The 21,423-nt window shown below is 40.3% G+C and overlaps 2 protein-coding genes across 2 annotated transcripts; one reads left to right on the top strand and one right to left on the bottom strand.

Moving 5' to 3' along the window:
* The first annotated feature begins 5,474 nt into the window (after positions 1–5,474).
* On the top strand, positions 5,475–10,490 carry LOC102705552 (homeobox-leucine zipper protein HOX5-like). Its single transcript, XM_006659335.3, has 3 exons — positions 5,475–6,079; positions 6,158–6,549; positions 9,648–10,490. The coding sequence occupies exons 1-3, from the start codon at positions 5,965–5,967 to the stop codon at positions 10,164–10,166; spliced, it is 1,026 nt and encodes a 341-aa protein (XP_006659398.2). The 5' UTR covers positions 5,475–5,964; the 3' UTR covers positions 10,167–10,490.
* An 8,415-nt stretch (positions 10,491–18,905) lies between these two features.
* On the bottom strand, positions 18,906–21,241 carry LOC102719037 (U-box domain-containing protein 19; the record flags this gene model as incomplete). The annotated part of the gene is made up of 1 exon (XM_040527161.1): positions 18,906–21,241. A coding segment is annotated over one exon (2,061 nt), but the record flags the coding sequence as incomplete, so codon positions are not given.
* Positions 21,242–21,423: the final 182 nt, after the last annotated feature.

The following is a 21,423-nucleotide window of genomic DNA, read 5'->3' as shown; positions in this document are numbered from 1 at the left end:
TAAAGCTGCATTCCTTTTATTGTGTGTCAACAACTATTCCTCATGTCATCCAAAGCATGGCACAGGCAAGACAGGCTAGCAAATGGCATCTTACTATGTGTTCTTTTCTGCTAAATGAAATGGGATAATAAATAGATGAATGATTTGTGATAACTATTTGAGGATGTAAATGACCGAACTGATTACTACATAGTTGAAAAATAATCTTAAAAATATATTGTAAGAAATTTTTATATACATAAGTTTTTGCTAAAATCACACCATTTAGGAGCTTTGGAAGCATGCGCATTCATTCACTCATACGTAGTTGAAAGATTGTTTTTCTAAGTATTCAGGTAGTGCACCTAATTGTTTAACCCATCTCATCTATACTTTGTTTATTAGAATGAAATATCTAGGTCTTCTGTTTCATATTTATTTTCATCGACACCAACAAGAAACATCTCTGTCAACTGCGAAAGCTGTAGAGGAAAATATTCAAGAAGAAAACAAAGATTTGTGCTTTCAGCCTAAATAATTGCACTGGATACTGATTTTTTCTGAACATAAAAAAATCCAGCAAGCATTTCACTATATTTATGTTTTGACCACTCACAAATTTTCAGCTCATTTTCTACATAATTCATCATTATCTGCTATTACAAACAAAAGCTAAAGAAAAAAGGCTTAGTTATCATTCCTTTACCTTCTGCATGTAGAAAATGCAATTAAAACCGTTTTCTGATCCTCAAATATCATATCATGTCATATCTGCAAAATACTACCTAGCAGAAATGTCACCCTCCAGGCCTCCACACAACTGTACTTGTGCAGAATACATTCTGAAGAGCATTTGTCTGCTCTCAGGGCTTCTTTAGTTTGTAAAAAGTTTTTGCAAAAACATTAAATTTAGTTTTTGGACACCCATTTGAAGTATTAAACGTACTCTAATTATAAAAAAAATTTTAGATTTCGTCTGGAAATCGTGAGACGAATCTTTTGAGTCTAATTAATCCGTCATTAGTACATGTTGGTTACTGTAGCACTTATGGCTAATCACGTCCTAATTAGGCTTAAAAGATTTATCTCACGATTTCCCGCATAACCGTGTAATTAGTTTTAATGTTCATGTATATTTAATGCTTCATTTAGGTGTAAAAAATTCGATGTGATGTTTTTGCGAACTAAACGGGGCCTCAGTTGAACACTGAACTGCCTCCACTTGAGGAGATTTGCTCCAGTCCAACAAAAAGTATATCGAGGTACCGGTACCTCGAGATAATGATCAGAAATGATTTGGTACCGCAAGATACCGATACCTCGAGGTATTTTTTGTTACTTTTTGTTGGACTAAAACAAATCTCCCACTTGATAGAACTGAATTCCTGCTCTTCTGTCATGTTCATGACACAGCAATGAACTTGCAGAAAGATGTGAGCCATAGCCCATGAGCTCTCAGGACATGGACAATACAATCCCTGATCGTACAGTACAAAACTTGGCTAAGCAATGCATCGTACCACGCATTATTTCAACACTGTACGCTTCTCCGATTGAACACCAAAAATGACTACAAACTCTGAACACTTTCTACATCGCAATCACTGAAAGTCTGAAGTAAAACACCAACTAGGAGTAGGAGATCCTCTCTGAGCCACGAAAACGAATTGGCTTCTTTTTTTCTTTGGCAACTGGGTTCATGTTGGCCGACAAAACTAACCAAAAGTCAAATCAGGATGCCCTAAGTAAATAGAAACCGAGAATGGTTACGCCGTATCACCTCGTACAAAAACTTTTGTAGAGATGGGTGTGGACACCGGGCCCCTCATTAGTCGCTACATATTTGTCCCAGGTGTGAGTATAAATCTTACTCCATCCGCATCAAAGTATAATATGTGTTTTGTTTTGTTACAATAAAGCTATAATCTACGATTGCTCTATTATGTTATAATTTTTTACCATAAGATTGAATTTATTATTTTCATATTTAAAAGTACTTATTTATGATTACGATAGCCTAGCCCCCTCGTATATTCACTTGTGATTATGCTTATAAACCAAATTTTAAATTTTCAATCTTAACTTTAGAGTTGATTTAAATGTTTTTTCACCCAAGTTTATTTTTATCGAACGTTTTTACAGTGCTAAGGATACGTATGTAAATGTTTTATTTATAAATATGTTATTTGTCTTTTTTCCATGAAAAACCAAATAATCACACCCTAATAGAGCAATAAAGGTTTTCCCAAACGAAATAATTAAAAGAAAATAACCACATATATTGTGTTTAATATTTTTATCATACAAATTTCTCAAAACAAAGTGCATCTAGGTTTCCCATATGCTTGCATTCTGTTGAATTATATGCATTCGATGTGTTTGCCCGGAACAAAGCCAAGATAAGTCAACAAGTCACTTCAACTCAACAACATGCTCGTCCATAATTTTGGATAATTCCATTTCATCACCTCAAACCTATTTATGTTCAAACATATATCTCGAAAAGAGTAAATACAGGTGGCTCCAAATACCAGGGGCAGCATGGTTTTCTTCAACACACCCATCATCAGCTGAGGTAAGACAAAAAAGAAAAACAATTCACTATCATTCACTGTGAACCAGTCATTTTGTGCTCCTACTCCTGCATGCACAAAAAGTCAATTAAGTAAGGTTAAAAAATGTGAAAAAGACAAGTTAACCTAGTGGTTACACTGACATGAGAACATCCCGACAACTTATCTAAATTTGATTATCTATATTTTTATTTAGATGATCATCTAAAACAGTTTCATCATTTATGTCTCTTTGTACTTCAGCAAATTATTTATATATGATATCATCTATATCTCTTTGGATAAGGGAGAACATCTAAATATGGTTTTTCTAGATGACATTTAAAAATAGAAGATGAGATGAATATTCTACTTAAGCTCAATTTTTACTCTTCATTCTCTATTTTCATAATAAAGAATGGGATAACTGATCTGCTAGAAATGCCCTGAGTAGCATAAGGGCATGAATTTTGGATTGGATTATTTGAGGGGCTAATTTCCCGAATTAAGAAAAGTAGCTGCATATATCCAGTGAATATAGAGACGGTGCAAAAATAACCTTCTCTAAGAGCAAGTTTAATAGTATAGCCAACTGCTGCCTCTAAATCGTCTACAGCCAACTTAATAGCCAATTCATACGATAGTTACTTATAAACATATACTATACCGTTAGTATTTGGTCCCACCTGTCATAGACACATGTGTCTTGGACTTCGTGCTGCAGCTGACTATAAATCTGTAGTCCGTTGCTCTTCTCTCTCCCATCTTATCTTCTTAAAATAGGCTTATAGCTGACTTATAGTCTGCTACTGTACCTGTTATAAGAAAATTAAAAAAAATTGTAAACCCCGAGTTTAAAGTTGCTAACTTTTTGTCCACGTCAGCGCCGAGGTCGCTGTCTGCGCGTGCCGATGACGTCAGGGGGTGTCCTAGCCGTTTCGGAAAATTAATCAAATGCGCCTAGGGTTAGCGGCTGCACGCAAGCCGCTGCTCATTCGCTGTAACCAGCCGACTGGGAAGAAAGCGACCCGAATTTGTGCTCAAATTTCAAGGATTTTTAATCAGCTTTGGTTTACTCTGCTAATGCGAGATTAACGAGGGCAGTAGGTGGTAATTAGCTAGCTAGCTACCGGCTTAATTAGCATGCATGGGCAGACAATTTTTGTAATTGTTTGCTGCTGCAACTAGTTTTCTCCTCGTCTATGTGCCAATTAAAATAGCAGGATATGATATTCATTTCAAGAAATGAGTATCAGGGTGTGTAATTAGGTCACGGGGACCTAACAATCTAACATCGCACAAGGAGCCAAGCCGCTGATCTGCATTTTCTTTGGATTTAATTCAAATCAAGGCATTGATAGAGAGGGTGTATGTAAGTTTTATAAGAGTGAATTGCACTTTGGTCCATGATTTATTACATGATTTTCACTTTGGATCACATTTAACCAATATTTTCACGTTATACCACGTAAATTTACTATTGTTTAATTTGGTTTGGATATCATCGGGACAACTTTTTAGCCATGTCTAACCTCCCTTTTAGCAAATACATTGATTACATGTAGATGAAAGTTCATTGGTATAAAGAGCTGATGTGTATTAGGTCATGTGTACTAAAAAAATATACGAAATGGTCCTAACTGCATAATAGAAAAATTATCCGGCACAAGGTGATTTTTAAAAGAGGTGTGCGTATGCATCATCCCAGATTTACGATGTCCACTGTACTCATATCGTTTCCCCTTCTATATGAAAAAACGAAACTGTGTTTTCTTTTAAAAAACAATTTATGGATAAAATTTTTATGTCATGTTCCATGTTCGCCTTAAAAACAAATGATGTAAAATAAATCATTATAAAAATAAAATCAAGTCTAAAGTTAATTTTTAAAATTTAAATTTTAGCTTATAAATAATTATATAAAGAAACGATGGAGCCTACAATCCCTACCGCAATGTCTATAAAGTTGCATCTACACCAAAAATATATAAATTTACTGGATCTCATAAACCAACAATGTAGGAACCAATTAGTCTAAATCATAGCTGAGGAACTGTTCCTGTGAACAGATGTCACTGTGTGCATGGAAAGAGATTATCAGTCAGACAAAAGATGACAAATTGCAAAGGAAGGAGAGCCAGCTCAAGGGATTAGGAATGTGAGGATGAAATTTCTTGGCATCCTTTTTGTTGGGCCCCACCTGTCATGTGACATGATGTATATCTAAAGTTACGTTGCTAAAACATAAATATTATCTAATTTTTGGGATAACTATTTAATTATATAAATAATGAAATTAATCAATGAAAGGTTAAAAATCTACTCTATAAATATAAGACGATGAATTTTTATATATAGTTTTTTTAAAAAAGATAGTTTGAAAAAACGTGCACGCAAAAGCCGAATAAAATCTAAGAAATATGTAGCAAAAGAATGCAGCCCAAGTCCCTAGATTTACTTTGCAAAGCTGATAAAAGCACCAATTAGTATCATAATCAGAAAAAGAAAGCCCATTATCTTCAACCTGGTATATGTCAAAAAAATATTGCAAGTTAATTAATAACAATGCACTAGACAAATACGCATGGTCTTTTATCATGCTAGGCTGTATGTACACACAACTAATATTTTCTCTTCTTTTTTTTTTGTTCTTCTTCATCATGTTGAGATCACTCCATTTTTAAATTAAGCTACTGGGGGGCAGTATTTGCTAATCCAACATAGTTGCCCTCGATTATAAACCTAACACATGTCCAAGATCTGGGATCAGTGGCACCTTTAGATCCACATAAACCACATTAATTAACACTAAAAATGCCCCAAATCCCCCAGTTAGGAGGCAAGATCACTCCCTCTTAATCAGGGGCAATTTGGTCAAATCCTACCATTCTTTTGCCTACTTAAACCCAACCCCTCACTGGCCCTCAACTTTAGCAACAAAATTTCAGAAGCCAAAAAAATCAAAAAAAAAATAGAGAAAGAAAGAGAGAGAGAGAGAGGGACATTTCGCATCTGCTGCCACCTCTCCCATCACCTGCCCACTTCTTGCTGTTTTCGCATTGGGGTCCCTGTGAAATTTTGGTATTTGCATACAGGTCCCTGGCCGGGCCGCCCGGCCACCGGAGGAGCACCTCGCCGGAGAAAGCTTTGTTTTTTTTTCGTGCTCTTCTTTTTTTCCCCTCTTCGACACCAGCGGCGGCGGGCATGGGGTTCTCGCTGTACCCCATGAAGACGTCGACGCGCATGCTGTGGAGCACCAGCTTCTTCCGCCATAAGGTCGCCTCCTCCTTCTAAGCCCACGCCCTTCTCCGGCGGCGGCAGAGGCGCGGCTGCTGGTTGCTGCTGCGCGCGTGCGTGCGTGAAGAGGAGCAGCTTGGAGATTTGGGTTTTCTTGGGTTTCTTGGGAAGGGATCAGGAGGAGGAAGAGGAGAGCATGGATCCCGGCCGCGTCGTGTTCGACTCCGGCGTGGCGCGGCGGGCGGGCGGCGGCGCGCAGATGCTGCTCTTCGGCGGTGGCGGCAGCGCCAACAGCGGCGGCTTCTTCCGAGGTAAACAGAGATCTGTGCCGATCCCTAGCTATGTCGTCGTCGTCGTCGGCTCCGGTGACGAGCGGTGGCTTGACGCAGGCGTGCCGACGGCGGTGCTGGGGGTGGAGGACGCGCGGGGGACGGCGGCGGTGGGGAAGCGGCCCTTCTTCACGACGCACGAGGAGCTCCTGGAGGAGGAGTACTACGACGAGCAGGCCCCCGAGAAGAAGCGGCGGCTGACGGCGGAGCAGGTGCAGATGCTGGAGCGGAGCTTCGAGGAGGAGAACAAGCTGGAGCCGGAGCGGAAGACCGAGCTGGCGCGGCGGCTCGGCATGGCCCCCCGGCAGGTCGCCGTCTGGTTCCAGAACCGCCGCGCCCGGTGGAAGACCAAGCAGCTCGAGCACGACTTCGACCGCCTCAAGGCCGCCTACGACGCCCTCGCGGCCGACCACCAGGTCCTCCTCTCCGACAACGACCGCCTCCGCGCGCAGGTACTACCAAAATTCTCCCACCATTTCTACCTTCTCAAATCTCAATCAACCAGCAAGCACATCGAAGGACCACTCTTCTAAAATTCGAACAAGTTTGGGGGCTTAACTGCAAAAACACCAAGCATCACGATTCAAATTTGTGGAATTTCGGGGACCTGGTTGTAAATATGCCTCCTTCCAAAAACACACACCGCACTTGTGAAATAAAGATTCCACTTTTGGCGCCTTTGATTGGATAGCCATCAGCGGCGACCCACTACTCGATGCGTTTTTATTAGTATCAATCTCATCAGTGGTTAGGAATCTAATGAACATTTTTATGCTCGTCTCCCAAAGCCTAAACACCCCCTAATCTAACCAGCACATGCATATTTATCTCTTTTTTTTTAATGCTATAACCTGACGACTAAATGTGAGATTGTTTTTCTGTCAATACGTGTAATCACGTGAATTCACATGCTTTCTCTGGTTCAGAATATCTATGTATGCAAGCTAGGCATAGTTTCTTTTCTCTTAGGGGGTGTTTAGTTGGGAAAATAAAAAAATTTTGGTGTCAAATCAAACGTTTGATCGGATGTCGGAATGAGTTTTCGGACACAAATGAAAAAACGAATTTCACGGCTTGCCTAGAACCGCGAGACGAATTTTTTGAGTCTAATTAATCCATCATTACCGTATGTAGGTTACTGTAGCACTTATGGCTAATCATGGACTAATTAGGCTTAAAAGATTGTCTCACGATTTCTCATATAATTGTGCAATTAGTTTTTCATTTCATTTATGTTTAATGCTCTATTTAGGTGTACAAAGATTCGATGTGATATTTTTTGATAAAAATTTTTGGGAACTAAACATGGCCTTAGTTCATTTTTTTTTTGGAAAAAAAAGTACTTTTGTTCATATTAGTATATTACTGTAGTTTAGTTGCATGTATGGATTATGGTAAAACATCATCTATATAGAATCAGAAATTAATAGTTTAACATAGAGAGTTGTCAAAAAGAAAACCTAGAGCACGGTATTTGCTTCATAGGAAGGACAGAAAACATCATAATTTTAGAGAATTTTATCTTAAAATAAGGTGTAACCATTCATGTTTTTATTTTTCCCAACGAGGTGAACAGTTGGTTAAGATTGGCATCGTTTAATATCAGCAAGCAAGGTAGTATCATGTATAAAATCCAGAAAAATTACAATAAACCCACCTAACATGTTGTTAGAGGGAAACTTGATTCTGTTAGCTGTGTCATACTGTTGGATCAGCAACCAACTGGCAAATAACCCTGCAAACTGGAGTGTTCTTGCTATATATATCCAGTAGTATTAAGTTGGGTCTTGGGCACCTGTAATCTCAAGGGTGGTTAAATAGTTGATCATTAATCAAAACTCAAATTAAAACTGGTTGGACCAAAAGACTCATATTATAGAAGCGAAATTAGATCAATGATCATTCTTTTTCGTATCATATATTCATAGAAATGCAATATTGAAATATAATTGTATGGAAGTAGTTTTAATGATTATCTACTAATGATAAAATGTTGATATTTGACGGCACATGTTCTAGGACGTCATCTAGTTTTGAACAGAGTATTATGTTGTGAAATACTGAAATAGAATGAAAAGATTAGTCACAACTCTTTATATTTAGTAAAATTATGTGCCCCTATCAAGGCTGTGATTTTAGTCCCAAAGTGAATCCAAAGCCAAATATGTGCGCACTATGATTACGAACATAGCTACAGTTTGGTGGGTTTATTGTAGACTTTCTATTTGTTTGATCATGAGACTTTGCTGATCTTTAAAGACGACTGATAAAATTGCCGGCTCTCCTTTTACAAGAAAAACAGTAAAAATGAATTTACCTACACTTGCAGTATTGCCTGATCATAGAAAAAATAAAAACCAACGACACTAATAATCAAAGCATTTTTCGCAAAAGAAAAAATAATCAAAGCATTAACGATGAAAATAGTAAAAAAATGTTAGTTATACAGCTCACCATTACTAGTAATTAACATGAGTAGTGAACTAGTGATCCACCTTCTATCTACATATTTTAGTTTCTCGTATTCTGGTGGGTAGATCTAGCTATACTCATTCCATCCCTAAATGTTTAACGCGGTTGACTTTTTTATATACGTTTAACTATTCGTCTTATTAAAAAAATATATAACTATTAATTATTTTTATATCATTTCATTTATTGTTCAATATAATTTTATGCATATATATAGCTTTATATATTTGAAAAAAAATTTAAATAAGACGAATAGCTAAACGTGTATAAAAAAATCAACGGCGTCACGTTTAGGAGACGAGAGGTAGTAAATGCTTCATCAGGTGCATCACAAATCAGTTTTTGTGTCACATGCTGTGTCTTGGATTAGACATCACAAATTAATCTTGAGGCTAGATCACTCACCCACACATGCATGCATGTAACCCGGCCGGTGGATCGGATTCAGACAGCGATGCCGGCGAAGTGATCAGCATATGTGCTCACGTTTTGGGGTGCAGCGTAAGCATTATCGGGTCCCGAAAAGTCTTCGGCAAAACCTGTTATTAAACTGCTTAATACACGTAGAACATGACACCCTCCGGTTTGCAAATGCACCCTTCGTTTTAAAATGGAAGTAAAAGTATTTATAGAATTTAAAATTTGTTTCGTAGTATAAGTATTTCTGTACTTATTCTTATAATTTCAATCATTCGATTCCTGAGCCAATCATCTGCTTTTAAACAGAATGTAATCGGTCCTAAAATTCAAACACCGACCACCATAAACTAAAAGTAAATCTTTTAACCACACCTTAGTATCTCGTAAACGACTTATATATTATATATGCTTATATTTTGAAACGAAATAGATACGGTACTTATGGTTTTGGAAGGACAAGTACATTGTCTCAAAAAAAAAACAATTTACACCATTATTTTTCTAGTACAATAATTATACATATATCAACGTATATGATTTTCTTGAAGTGATATTCAGAATTAATCTAACGTCTCATTTTTTAAAAATAAATATTTTGAACAGTATTTGCGTATCAAATTTTCTGAATCAGCGCTGATAATAATGCTTACGGCCACAGGTAATCTCACTAACCGAGAAGCTTCAAGACAAGGAGATGTCGCCGTCGTCAGCGACCATCACCACCGCGGCGCAGGAGGTCGACCAGCCGGACGAGCACACGGAGGCCGCGTCAGCCACAGGCTGCGGCGGCGCCACCGTCGACGACGCGTTGGCGGCGCCGCTGGCCGCCCATCAGCAGCAGCTCAAAGATGATCTCCTCAGCAGCGGCGCCACCACCAACGACAACGACGTCGGCGGCGGCGGCGTGGCGGCGGCGGTGGTCTTCGACGTCGCCGAGGGCTCCAACGACCTCAGCTGCGAGTCGGCCTACTTTGCCGCCGCCGCCGCGTCGGCGTACGGGCGCCAGTACGCTCTCTCGTCGGAGGAGGAGGACGGCGGCGCGGTCAGCGACGAGGGCTGCAGCTTCGGCCTCCCCGGCGACGCCGCCATGTTCGGCGCCACCGCCGGGGTGGTGCACCACGCCGCCGGCGACGAGGAGGCGCAGCTCGGCGGCTGGACCGCCTGGATCTGGAGCTGATGGACATGTGCACCGTGCGCAATGGCATGGATGCATGCATGAACACCATGAACGTGTCGTCGTCGCCGCCGCCGATCGGCCGTTGAGATCATCGTCGACTCCTCGATCGCCTCTGCGTCCTTGCTTAAACACTGTTACTATATGTTAATTATTATTAATTATGATTATATGTGCGATTAAGTACGTATTTTGTCGTAAGTTGTGTTCTTCAAATTGTATGTTTTGAAGGTGCCATGTAATTCATACACGATATAAAAGTGGATCATCAATGATAGTATGATACTCGAAAGATTGGAATAATTGCATGAGCTGACCTAGACACAAGCAGGGTTCAACTTACCGTTTTTGCCGTCCGTGCCACGGTAGCACGGTTATCGCACGGTAATCGTGGATGCCAAAAAACAGCGATGAATTTAAAAATAAAAAATTTAAATTTAAATTTTACCAGTAAACTCGGCAACCGCACGGTTACTGCACGATAACTACACTATCAACTACGTATACTTCTACCACTGCAAACTGCCGGATTTGAAGCTTAAACCATGTGAATCATCAAAAAATCGCCCAATATCATACGGTTACCGCAGCACAATCTAGCTAGGAAAAAATCAGAGCATCGAGGTAACCGAAGCTTACCGCGTGGCGCTGGCGTATTCTTACGCGGTTACCGCCCTTCCCGCCGTGGTAACTGAGCGTCGCTCCTCCTCGGCGGTAACCGCGCCACGCCATCCCGCGCGGTTTGCGCTAATCCGATGGCGGGGACGGCGGATCTGGCGGCATTGCTGCCGGCGTCGCCCTCCTCTCCTCTCCTTGCTGCGTGGCCGACCCTTTCCCCCGTGGCTGCACTGTCCGGCCGAGGGGGACACAACTATTGGTCCCCCTCCCCTAGTTTGGGTCTTGTGGGCCCAATTTTACTATTTTCTGAACCAATTTTCACTTTTATTTTTTTATTGCGTCCAAATCTACGTTTTTTATGTATTTATCGCACCAATGTTTACTACAAAATCAACTCTACCACATGTATATTTGTTTTCAAATTGTATCAAAATTTTCAAATTTGGTTCAAATTCATTAACGGTTACCGTCGCTTTACCGTGCCGCTCCCTCGCGGACAACTGGGTTACCGCGGTAACGAGAACCCTAGACACAAGTGAGTACTACCGCGCGCAGTCCACAGTTCTTTTTATGTACCCCAAAAAATGAACATTCTAAACACTAATTTCAATACATAATAATTTATATAATTGATGTTTGACAAGAGTCTCTAAGCGGTTTAAAATTCAAATTTTAACCACTAGAGAGTGATTAAATGAGATTTTTTCTATACCTTAATTTTCTAAAGAATTGATAAATTATTATACTACATCTGTTTTATAATGTCGTAAGATTTTCTAGCATTGTTCAAATTCATATGGATGTTAATGAATCTAGACATATATATATATATATATATATATATATATATATATATATATATATAAACAATATATATTGATAAATTTAGGATTAATTAAAACGTCCTAGAGATGAAACGAAAAGAGTATTTTGGAACGGAGTTTGTACCTGTTGGACAATCACGGAGCCTCCGATGCATATGTTTATCGTTGCTTTTGAAACTATATATTTGATGTAGATATATAAAAGCTATGATCTATGAGATTGTCTTTAATGAAAATCTGCTAATATTTTTTACATTTTAAATATTGATATTTTGCGTCTGATATGAATTTAACTTTTAAGGTTAATTTGACTATATGTATTTAGGTCATCATATAAGAACAGTGTAGTTATAGATAATACCTCTATTGATTTGTACTATGAAATATGTATAAGGGGTAATAATAAATAAATAATATAACTCTTGTTGTTAATGGATGATAACTTTGATATTTTAGTACACGTTTGATCATTCATCTTGTTCAAAAAAATTGTGCAAAACAAATAATATATAAGTTATGCTTGAAGTACATTTAATAATGAATTAAGTCACAATAAAATAAATGGTAATTACGTAAGTTTTTTAATAAGCCAAACCATTAAATGTATCTAAAATAAATGATATCAACTATTAAGAACTGGAGGGAGTACCTCCATTGATTTCTACTGTAAAAGATGTATTCGTGCCAAAAGTCTTTAAACTTAACCTTTACATTTATTTCTTATATATAAAAACACATTCTTGTACTAGTTGATATAATGTTAACATTTTGGAAAAGCATGTCAAGAAAATGAATGAATATACTGATAGAACCTTAAGCATTGCATATTTGCATGAATTTGACTAATTGTTGGTCAACATCTTAAAACAAAAATGTCTCATAAAAAAAACACCATAGGGATCGAGCAAGTAATGCTTAGGTGCATGCCTTTTCGTTGCAAACCGGAAAATTGTTTGGTGTTCTTGTCAAGGAAAAGCCATATATAAAGCTTACACGTAAACTCTGAACTCCTATTAATCTTGGTGACAGGAATATTTCAGACAGAGACCAAATGATACAGGTGGCGTGGTTTAGCTCACACATGATCAAGAAAAAATATCATTAGTGAATAGTGATTGCTGTCGTTGGGTGCTTAATTAAGAGTAGGAGGAGTAACAAGGCTGTGAACAAAAATTAAAGGTCGTCAACGCTTGTATGAAATGCTGAGCAAAGGCAGCTTGCATTTCAATCAGCGTACGTACACCGAACGTGACTGCAGGTTTAGCAAGTCATAAGATTAGTTTGGAAGAGGCCTCTAATTGAGCTAGCTAGCTAGCCAATGGACTCTGCCGTCTAGCTACTTGTTAGCTTATAACACTGATAAATTTTAAATTTTAAAATTAGTTTAAATCTGATTTTGGTGTTTTTTCAGCATTAGAATTTAAGCTAGTCATGATATAATACTCCCTACGTTATATACTAGGAGATGTTTTGATTTTTTTCTCAAAAGTCAAAATACTTTAAATTTAACCAAGTTTATCGAAAATATAGCAGCATCTTTAACACCAAACTAGTTTCATTAATTAGAATATTGGGTATATTTTTATAGTATAGTTACTTTCTGCTGAAAATGTTGCTACAATTTTCAATAAACTTAGTCAAACTTAACGAGCCATGACTTCTCTTAAAAAAATCAAAATGTCTGACAATATGAAACGGGAAATAATAAATTTTTGGTTTTTTTGGTTTATTCTTCTTTCACTGCATGTTTTCTGTTAAAACTTTTATACAAAGTTGGTTTAAAAATTATAATAATATATTTTTAAGATTTTATCTAATACTTAATCAATCGTATACTAATACATCACTCTATTTTCCGTGTCCGGAGGAGAATTTCCCAGCCCTCTCCCTCGAACACAGCCTAGCTATTGCCTAAACGTCAGAGCAGCTAAGAGATTATCTTGCTTGCAAGCTACAAATTGGCGTCTTAATCATTTGGGTCATCATGTACTTTTGTTGTGGTTTATAGAACCTTTGGTTTATCAGCCGTTGTGGTGGATTATGCCATTAGGCTTAGGTTGTTAGCTTGTTGATTATCTTTATTGTTCAGCCCAAAACGAGAACTGCAGTGTGTTAACACAGTATAAAACAAGGGGTAAAGATAGCACACAAAATAACTGCTACCCTATTGTGAAATATGCACAAATAGTTTGATGGAGTTCTCTCCCTTTTTTTTTTGGGTGTGTGTGCACGTCTCTCTTTCAGTTTAATTCAGGGCCTAAGGCATCCCACTAGATACTTCATTCCATTTCCTATTTTGAAATAGAGCATTCATTCCATTCCCCATTTTGAAAATAGAGCACGTGAGGAAAAAATATTCCTTCAGCAGATACTTCATTATATCCTCAAAAAAATATAGTATCGTTCATATTAGAAAGAGATACTCCATATTTAAATTTTCCCTCTCCTTAGTTCATATCTTAACGACCAATCTCAAGAGAATGGTACAATAATAACATAAGCAGATATGATTGTAAAATATTAATAAAGTATATATAGATGATATAATATAGATGTTGTGTTAGAGTAATAACTAATATGAATTGAATATATTTTAGATGATCATTCAAATAGCAATATGGATAATTAAATTTAGATGATCTACTAGAATGCGCATCTAGTTTTGTATTAACCCAAATCAAAGGGAAAATGTGGATGAGATATGCCATTCCTCTTCTCTAAGGAAAGGGAGATATGTCATTATGTGGGCCTCGCAAAACGTTCCTTGCTAACCCAGCCCATTAGCGTTAGGAATTAGGGCCTGTTTAGCAGAGCAAATTCCCGGCTTAGGTCCCTGCCTGCTTTCGAAGACTATTTATTTTTATGTTTTTTTAGAAATATTTTCTTGAAACTGGGCTAGATTAACAATGATATTCTAAGGCAACGTGGTGTCACTCAATCTGATATCCACCAACTCTATATGTCCTACTACCTCCGTTTCATATCGTATAGAGTTTCAAATCGTAAGACTTTCTAGTCTTGTCTAAATTCATTCATTGATTAATGTATATAATTTATATACGTGTCTAGATTCATTAGTATTCATATGAATCTAGGCAATGCTAGAAATTCTTATATTGCGAAACGGAGGGAGTACATTTTTACTAACTGCTCCCTCCATTTTATAATATAAGACTTTCTATAGATTCATATGAATGTTAATAAATCTAAATATATATATAAATTATATACATTCATTAATTGATGAATTTAGACAAGATAAAAAAGTCTTACAATACGAATCGGAGGTAGTACTCTTTTATGTACCTTCATGCTGCAGAATAGTCATATACGTTAGTTCAATTTTATTATATCTCTAAAATAAGTTTATTGTGCAAACGCATCTGCATAATCGATTTGTTCTGAAAACATCATAATCGATTTGTTACGAATAGTACGAGCATGGACATAAAATTTATATTTATCCCTAGTATTGTATTGCACGATAAAAGAATTTATCAGACCGGATGAGACTTAGAGGCATTTTCTTCTGTGTTTAAAAATTTGATAAAGAAATAATTTTTATAATTCTAAAGCCAGGTCTGAGCGATCAAAACGACAAATACCATCCTTATACCAGTTGTAGAATTAACTTCTGGTTCTTAGGGATCAAAGCATGCAGATAATCACGATTTAATAAATTCTCAGGTGGATTTAATAAATTCACCTCCTATTCGAGTACAACTGTAGCAAGCATGCTCTTCCATATAAATGTAATTTCTGACGACAAGAAATGACATGCCAACCGAACATGCAAACTTCTGTCTTAATGCTAATACTCCTGAGTCCTAAATATGGAGTTGCATGTACCGGCAAATACGAACAAAGAATTCACTTAAAACTATTCTTAAAAAAAACAAACTTTGCAATTTAAAATCCCTTTGAATTACTTCCTCTGTTTTCAAATAACTGATAGAACTTATTATCACTGTTTCTCTTGGACAATTAATAACTTTCAAATGGTTTAACCATGATTCATGAATATTTCATGCTTAAATTTAAGATGCAATACACTTCAATAATATGGCATTTTTTAATATATTTTTGATTTTTAAAAAGAAGACAAACATGTCAAAGTTTGAAGATCTCATCTGGTGAGAAAGGACGGATGATCCGATTATAATTGAATTAATTTGACGTGTACCATTACAAAATACCCACATTTTCCACCAGAAAAATGCTATAAGCAAGGACGTTGATGTTCCAACGAGCACTCACCCACCATGAAATCATTCGAGCATTTAAATCACCGGTCATATATCAAGCAGGATTTTCATTTCATTTTTTTTTCAGAGAAATGAACACAAACGCAAGCACACGGAAGCATCTACATATAAATTATTGCCTATTTTTTTCACGCCCTTTTGTTCAAAGTCTTTTGCAAAGATTCGTCGAAATGGAACACACACGACCACCCGAAAATGAAAAATGGAACTCTGCTTTCAAGGGATGCTTCGCGGCAGAAGCCGGCCGGCTTGTGTTTCTTTAGATCGTTGGTGTTGGGTTTAGATGAACTAATCAACTAATCAAGAAATTAAACAACAGGGCACATCTGATATGTTATCTCATCAATCTGTTCTCACTGTCTCGATCACATACAGACAGACAGGGATAAAAAGACCAAGCATGCAGTACTCCACGTTGTCCTTCTTAAATTTTACTAAGATTCTTTGATTGGAAGAAGAAAAATGGGGTGATGCAGGTAAAAAGCCAAACAGTATATTTATAAATAAAAAATAATTTATAAATACAACTTTTATATACGTATTCTTAGCGATCTAAAGCCAACGTTGAAAAATAAATTTTGGTGAAAACTCCAAAATTAACTTTAAATTTAAAGTTAAAAATTTAAATTTTAGCTTATAAGTATAAGAAGAAGCGAAAAGATGAAAAGTGACTTTAGATGGAATTTTTTAGTTCCCGAAAAGTGCAGTGTGAGATGAGGGTCTGTCGTAAAATTTAAGCATTTATAGATTGTTTACTTTATGGCTCTTTTGAAATGTAGTATTGAAAAACAGATGAATATAAAAACACACGGTTGTGAATAATTGTAAAATAGAGAATTGTAAAATACAAAATAAAGCATAAAAATTAAAAATTACAGGAATCGAATAAAAAAGATGGACTTGACGAAATTTGTTGAAAATGTTGGAGTTCTCACTAACTTTCCTCTAAAATCTATTTAGTATTGTCTATTTAATAGAAATTTCAAATAAAAGGGCCATGATCCTTGGGTTTCGAACGCTTTATATGAACGTAAATTTCTATTGGGGTGATTGTTTGGCTTTCACATAGAAAAAAAAATTGAACAACATATTTGCAAATAAAAAATAATTTGTGAATAAAACTTTTATATGCATATTCTTATCAATCTAAATCTAAGGCTAAAAAATAAATTTCGGTAAAAATAACTCAAAATCAACTCTAAATTTAAGGTTAAAATTTAAATTTTTGCTTACAAGCACATGTATAAGTAAAAAGATATAGGTGCATGTGTGAATCAAGGGTGAGTTAATTAATCTCCGGAATTTTGAAAGATTCGCTTTTCAAATCCTGCTCCCTAACAGAGGGAGCAGAATTACTAGTGATCGACACTACTACTGCAGAAGTGCAGAAGGGATAGCTTAGCCAGCACTGTACAAAAACAAGTCAAACTGAATTCAGTGCTTGCGCTGCGGACGGTTCCTACCTTCAAAGCTCAAACCAAAATTTCCTGAATTCAGAACCGAATGAAGCTAAACTCAACCCAAATTTGCCTGAATCCACAAACCAAAATTTCCTGAACTCAGAACCGAAGGAAGGTAAACTGAACCCAAATTTGCCTAATCCACAATTTTAAATGGAAAACAAAAAAAAGGATAAAGTAAGCGCCCACCGTGGGGCTCGAACCCACGACTAGGAATGGCAACAGGTAAATACCCATCGGATATTGCTATCCCATACACATATCCACTAGTAAAATTTTGTACCATTAAAATACCTATACCCGTCACGGATAAGAAAATTTCCCTATACCCATACCCGTTTGGGTAAACCTTATCCGTCGGGTCACCCATATACTCGCAAAAGTTTAAAACAATCTAAATATCACGGTTTCTATATTGTATATTGCATAGACGATACTTAGAACATCACACATTTATATAGTGTGGTGGAAAAGATATGGATGATTTAAATACCTATGGTTTTGGTTAATTAGGCTAGGCTAATTTGATATTAGGCCATGACATGCATTTAAACTTACGGGTATTTATTACCCATGTGTAAACGGGTATGGGGTCCTAAAAACGTTTTCATACCTGCGTACCTATCGGGTGAAAGTATTTTCCGAATTAGTTACCCACGGGTAATATATGTAGCTCATACCCATACCCTAATAAAGTAAATACCCATCGGATCTCGGGTCGCGGGTCTCCGTTGTCATCTCTATCCACGGCCACAAGGTTAAGAGCCTTGCGCTCTGCCGACTGAGCTAGACGGGCTAACATGGAATTTTTTTTGTTTTGTATAATATTTTACCAAACTTTTAAAATGCCTCCACTCGAAATTATAATACATTTACAAAATCTAATAAGAGATAACGTCATAATACTTTTTGAGAAGAATATATGTGTATCATTTATATTATTTAAACTAAGCATTTAAGAAATTATCAATTATAAAAAATTTAAAAGTTCAATCAAATCTTGCCCTAAGCAATAGATATTTTGGACCGCAGAGAGTAATTCACTAGCAACCTCAGTTTATTTTGCTGTCTTTACGTTGGTCAACATGTGTATAAAAGTTTTATTTATAAATTATTTTTTATTTATAAATATTTCGTAAAAAGAACATTTTCCAAATGCTGGCCTTTCTTGAGAAAACATTAGTGCATCATTGTAATTTGCAAGCGGTACACGAACTGCAGAATCGAGAATACGATCCATCGAGCGAACATCCTTTTGCTGCTTCAAAGCAGAGGTTGCTTCGCTTACGCCTTCAGAAATGTACACCACAAGCAAGAACAATCCTATACAAATCAACCAAGCAAGGTACAATATCAAATTGTATTACAATAACTAATCAACATTTTTTTCCCGGAGAAAGCCTCAGCAACGTGCAAGGCATCCTTAATTGGTTGCTTAATACTGTCTTATGTGAAGAGGACTACTCGGTTTAGAAGAATTTTATGGAAAAAATTTAGACAAGCTAAACTGTTTCCTGTGAAAATTGTAGAATTAAATAGTTTCCTATAAAAATCGCGTAAAATTTATGCGTTCGGAAGGGTTCCTTTAACGGAGAAAAGGAAATACAAAGTTGCAAACCACTTATCACTCGTACAATTATACATTTTGTATGTACAGCTATACATTCATAAATACATGTACCACGGTAGAGTGAAAATCAAATTCCATCCTTGCTCTTCAAAAATTCAAGCCAGGACAGAAAAAAAAACATTTACATCTGAAAGAAAAATACAAATTCAAATGTACACCGTATAATACAAAGCTCGTGTACTGTACGTTTCTCAAAAGCAAAAAAAAAGTGTTTCGTGTACTATACTCGAATGACACGGTCACCGGCCGGCGGCGGCGCCACCGGCGGCTGGCGCTGCTCGTAGTGGCGGTGGATTTCGTTGACAAGCCACCTCGCCTTCTTGCTCCCCTGTGGTCCGCCGTCGGCGATCAGCGCGTACAGCGACGGCATCAGCCCCGGCGTCTTCCCCAGCAGGGCGGCCACCGCGTCGCCGCCGTGCCGGCACAGCGAGGCCAGCAGCGTCGCGCAGTGGTCCTTGGCCGACCGCGACGCCGACGCGCCGAGGAAGTCGACGAGGCGCGTGACGAGCGCCGAGCTGGACAGGACGGCAGCCGCGCCGACGGGCTGCTCGGCGAGCCTCGCCAGCAGCGCGACGGCGTCGTTCACGAGGTCGTCGCGGTCGCTTGACAGCAGGGCTGCGAGCGCCGCCACGGCGCCGGCGGACACCGCCTTCCCGTGGCTGCTCGCGCCGCTCTGGAGCACGCCGTAGAGGCTCACGAGCGCGTTCTTCCGGCCGCGGTACGCGCCCTCCCGCATCAGGTGCACCAGCGTCGGGATCGCCTCCGGGATGCGGCTGATCTCGTCGCAGTAGTCGGCGTTCGACGAAAGGTAGAAGAGGATCGCCGCCGCGTTCTGCTGCGCCTCGACCTTGGCGGCCACGTTCACGGCGTCGACGATGAGGCCAAGCCCACCGGCGTCGACGAGCGCCCTCCGGCCGTCGGGGTGCTTCGAGAGGTTTAGGAGGCCAGCCACGGCATTGTCCTGCACGGAGGCGTCCGGGGAGGAGAGGAGGTGAAGCAGCCACGGCACCGCGCCGGCGTCCACGAGGCACGCCCGGTAGAACACGTTGCGCTTCGACAGCTTCCGGACCTCGTACATCGCCTTCTTCTGCTCCTCCGGCGCGCCCCGGCAGAGCTTGGATACGAGGAACGCCACGGCAAGGCGCACGCCGCCGGCCGCCGCTGCGCCGAATGGCGAGGCCGTCTTGTCGACCGCGCACCGGTGCCTGCTGCTCGGCTCGTGCAGCGAGACGCCGTTGCTGAGCAGCAGCTGCTCGACGATCCCTCGTACCGCGACGTTCGGCACGACGTCGGCCCTGCGGAGCTTCTCGCCGGTGACGGGGCACGTCCGGCACCCGTTCTTGACCCACCGCCTGATGGATGGGCGGTCGTAGGTCTGGCCGGTGGCCAATGTCACCGGATCAGTCATCAGCTCCAGGGTGATCGGGCATTGCAGCGCCTCCGGGTTGATTCGCGTCAAGTAGCTCGCCAGCCTCGACGCCGAAGCCGACGCCGGCGCCGGCTCGTCGGCCTTGCTGTCATCAATGCGGTCGAACAAGACGACGCGGCAGTAGAGCAAGAACGCCATGAGGCCACTGATGAGGACGAGGTCGTTGTCATTCTCGCCGCCGGCCTCCAGCCGCTCGAGCATCTCGGCCTCCAGTAAGGCCACCTCCTGGGAGCAGTCCCACCAGCTGGCGATGCCGACGCGGCCGAGCACCAGCCTCGCGTCCTCAGCGTCCGGCGTGGCGCCGCTCACGAACCGCGCGAGCATCGACCTCACGCTCCTCGCCGCGCGGCCGTCCTCCTCGTCCGGCTGCACCGCCGCGCGCCACGCCTGCCGCGACACCAGCGCGGCGAGCTCCCTGGCGTCTTCGGACGCCGCGACCACGCCGGCGGGCAGCACGTCCATCGCCGTCGCCACGGAGCCGAGCACCACCCGCAGCTCCGACGCCACCGCCTCCGCGTTCATCAGCACCCACATCCGCGCCCCCTGCCTCCCACAATCCTCCAGCAAGAACCGCATCTTCTGCAGCGCCACGTGCAGCTCGGACATCCCGAGCACGGAGCCTCCCGGCAGGAGCGCCGCCGCCCACCGGACCTCCTCGAGGAACTCCCTTAGCAACCCGGCGACGCGCACAGCCACGCCGGCGGCGCCCCGGAGCGCCGGGAGCGCAGCCACGTCGCCGCACCCGGCCGCGACGTCGTCCGCCAGCGTGGCGAGCGACGCCAGCAGCGTCCCGGGGGAGATACCCTCGCAGGGGCACACCGCCGGCAGCGCCAGCATCCGCCGGCGCGGCGGCCTGCCGCTGCCGCCCCCCTCGTGCGGCGGCAACGGCGTCGTCGTCATCATCCCCAACCGATCAGCGGCGGCAGCAGCAGCACAGATTGGCATCCAAAATTACCCAAAGCGATGGAGAGAAGAAGAAGAAGAAGAAGCGCGGCGAAATTTGGAAGGCGAGCCACTTATAGAGCGCGCGGGCA

The sequence above is a fragment of the Oryza brachyantha genome, chromosome 8 (genome assembly GCF_000231095.2).
Source record: "Oryza brachyantha chromosome 8, ObraRS2, whole genome shotgun sequence".
Lineage (NCBI taxonomy): Eukaryota > Viridiplantae > Streptophyta > Magnoliopsida > Poales > Poaceae > Oryza > Oryza brachyantha.
Note: the sequence above shows the minus strand (reverse complement) of the source record. Positions and strands in the feature narration are given on the sequence as shown.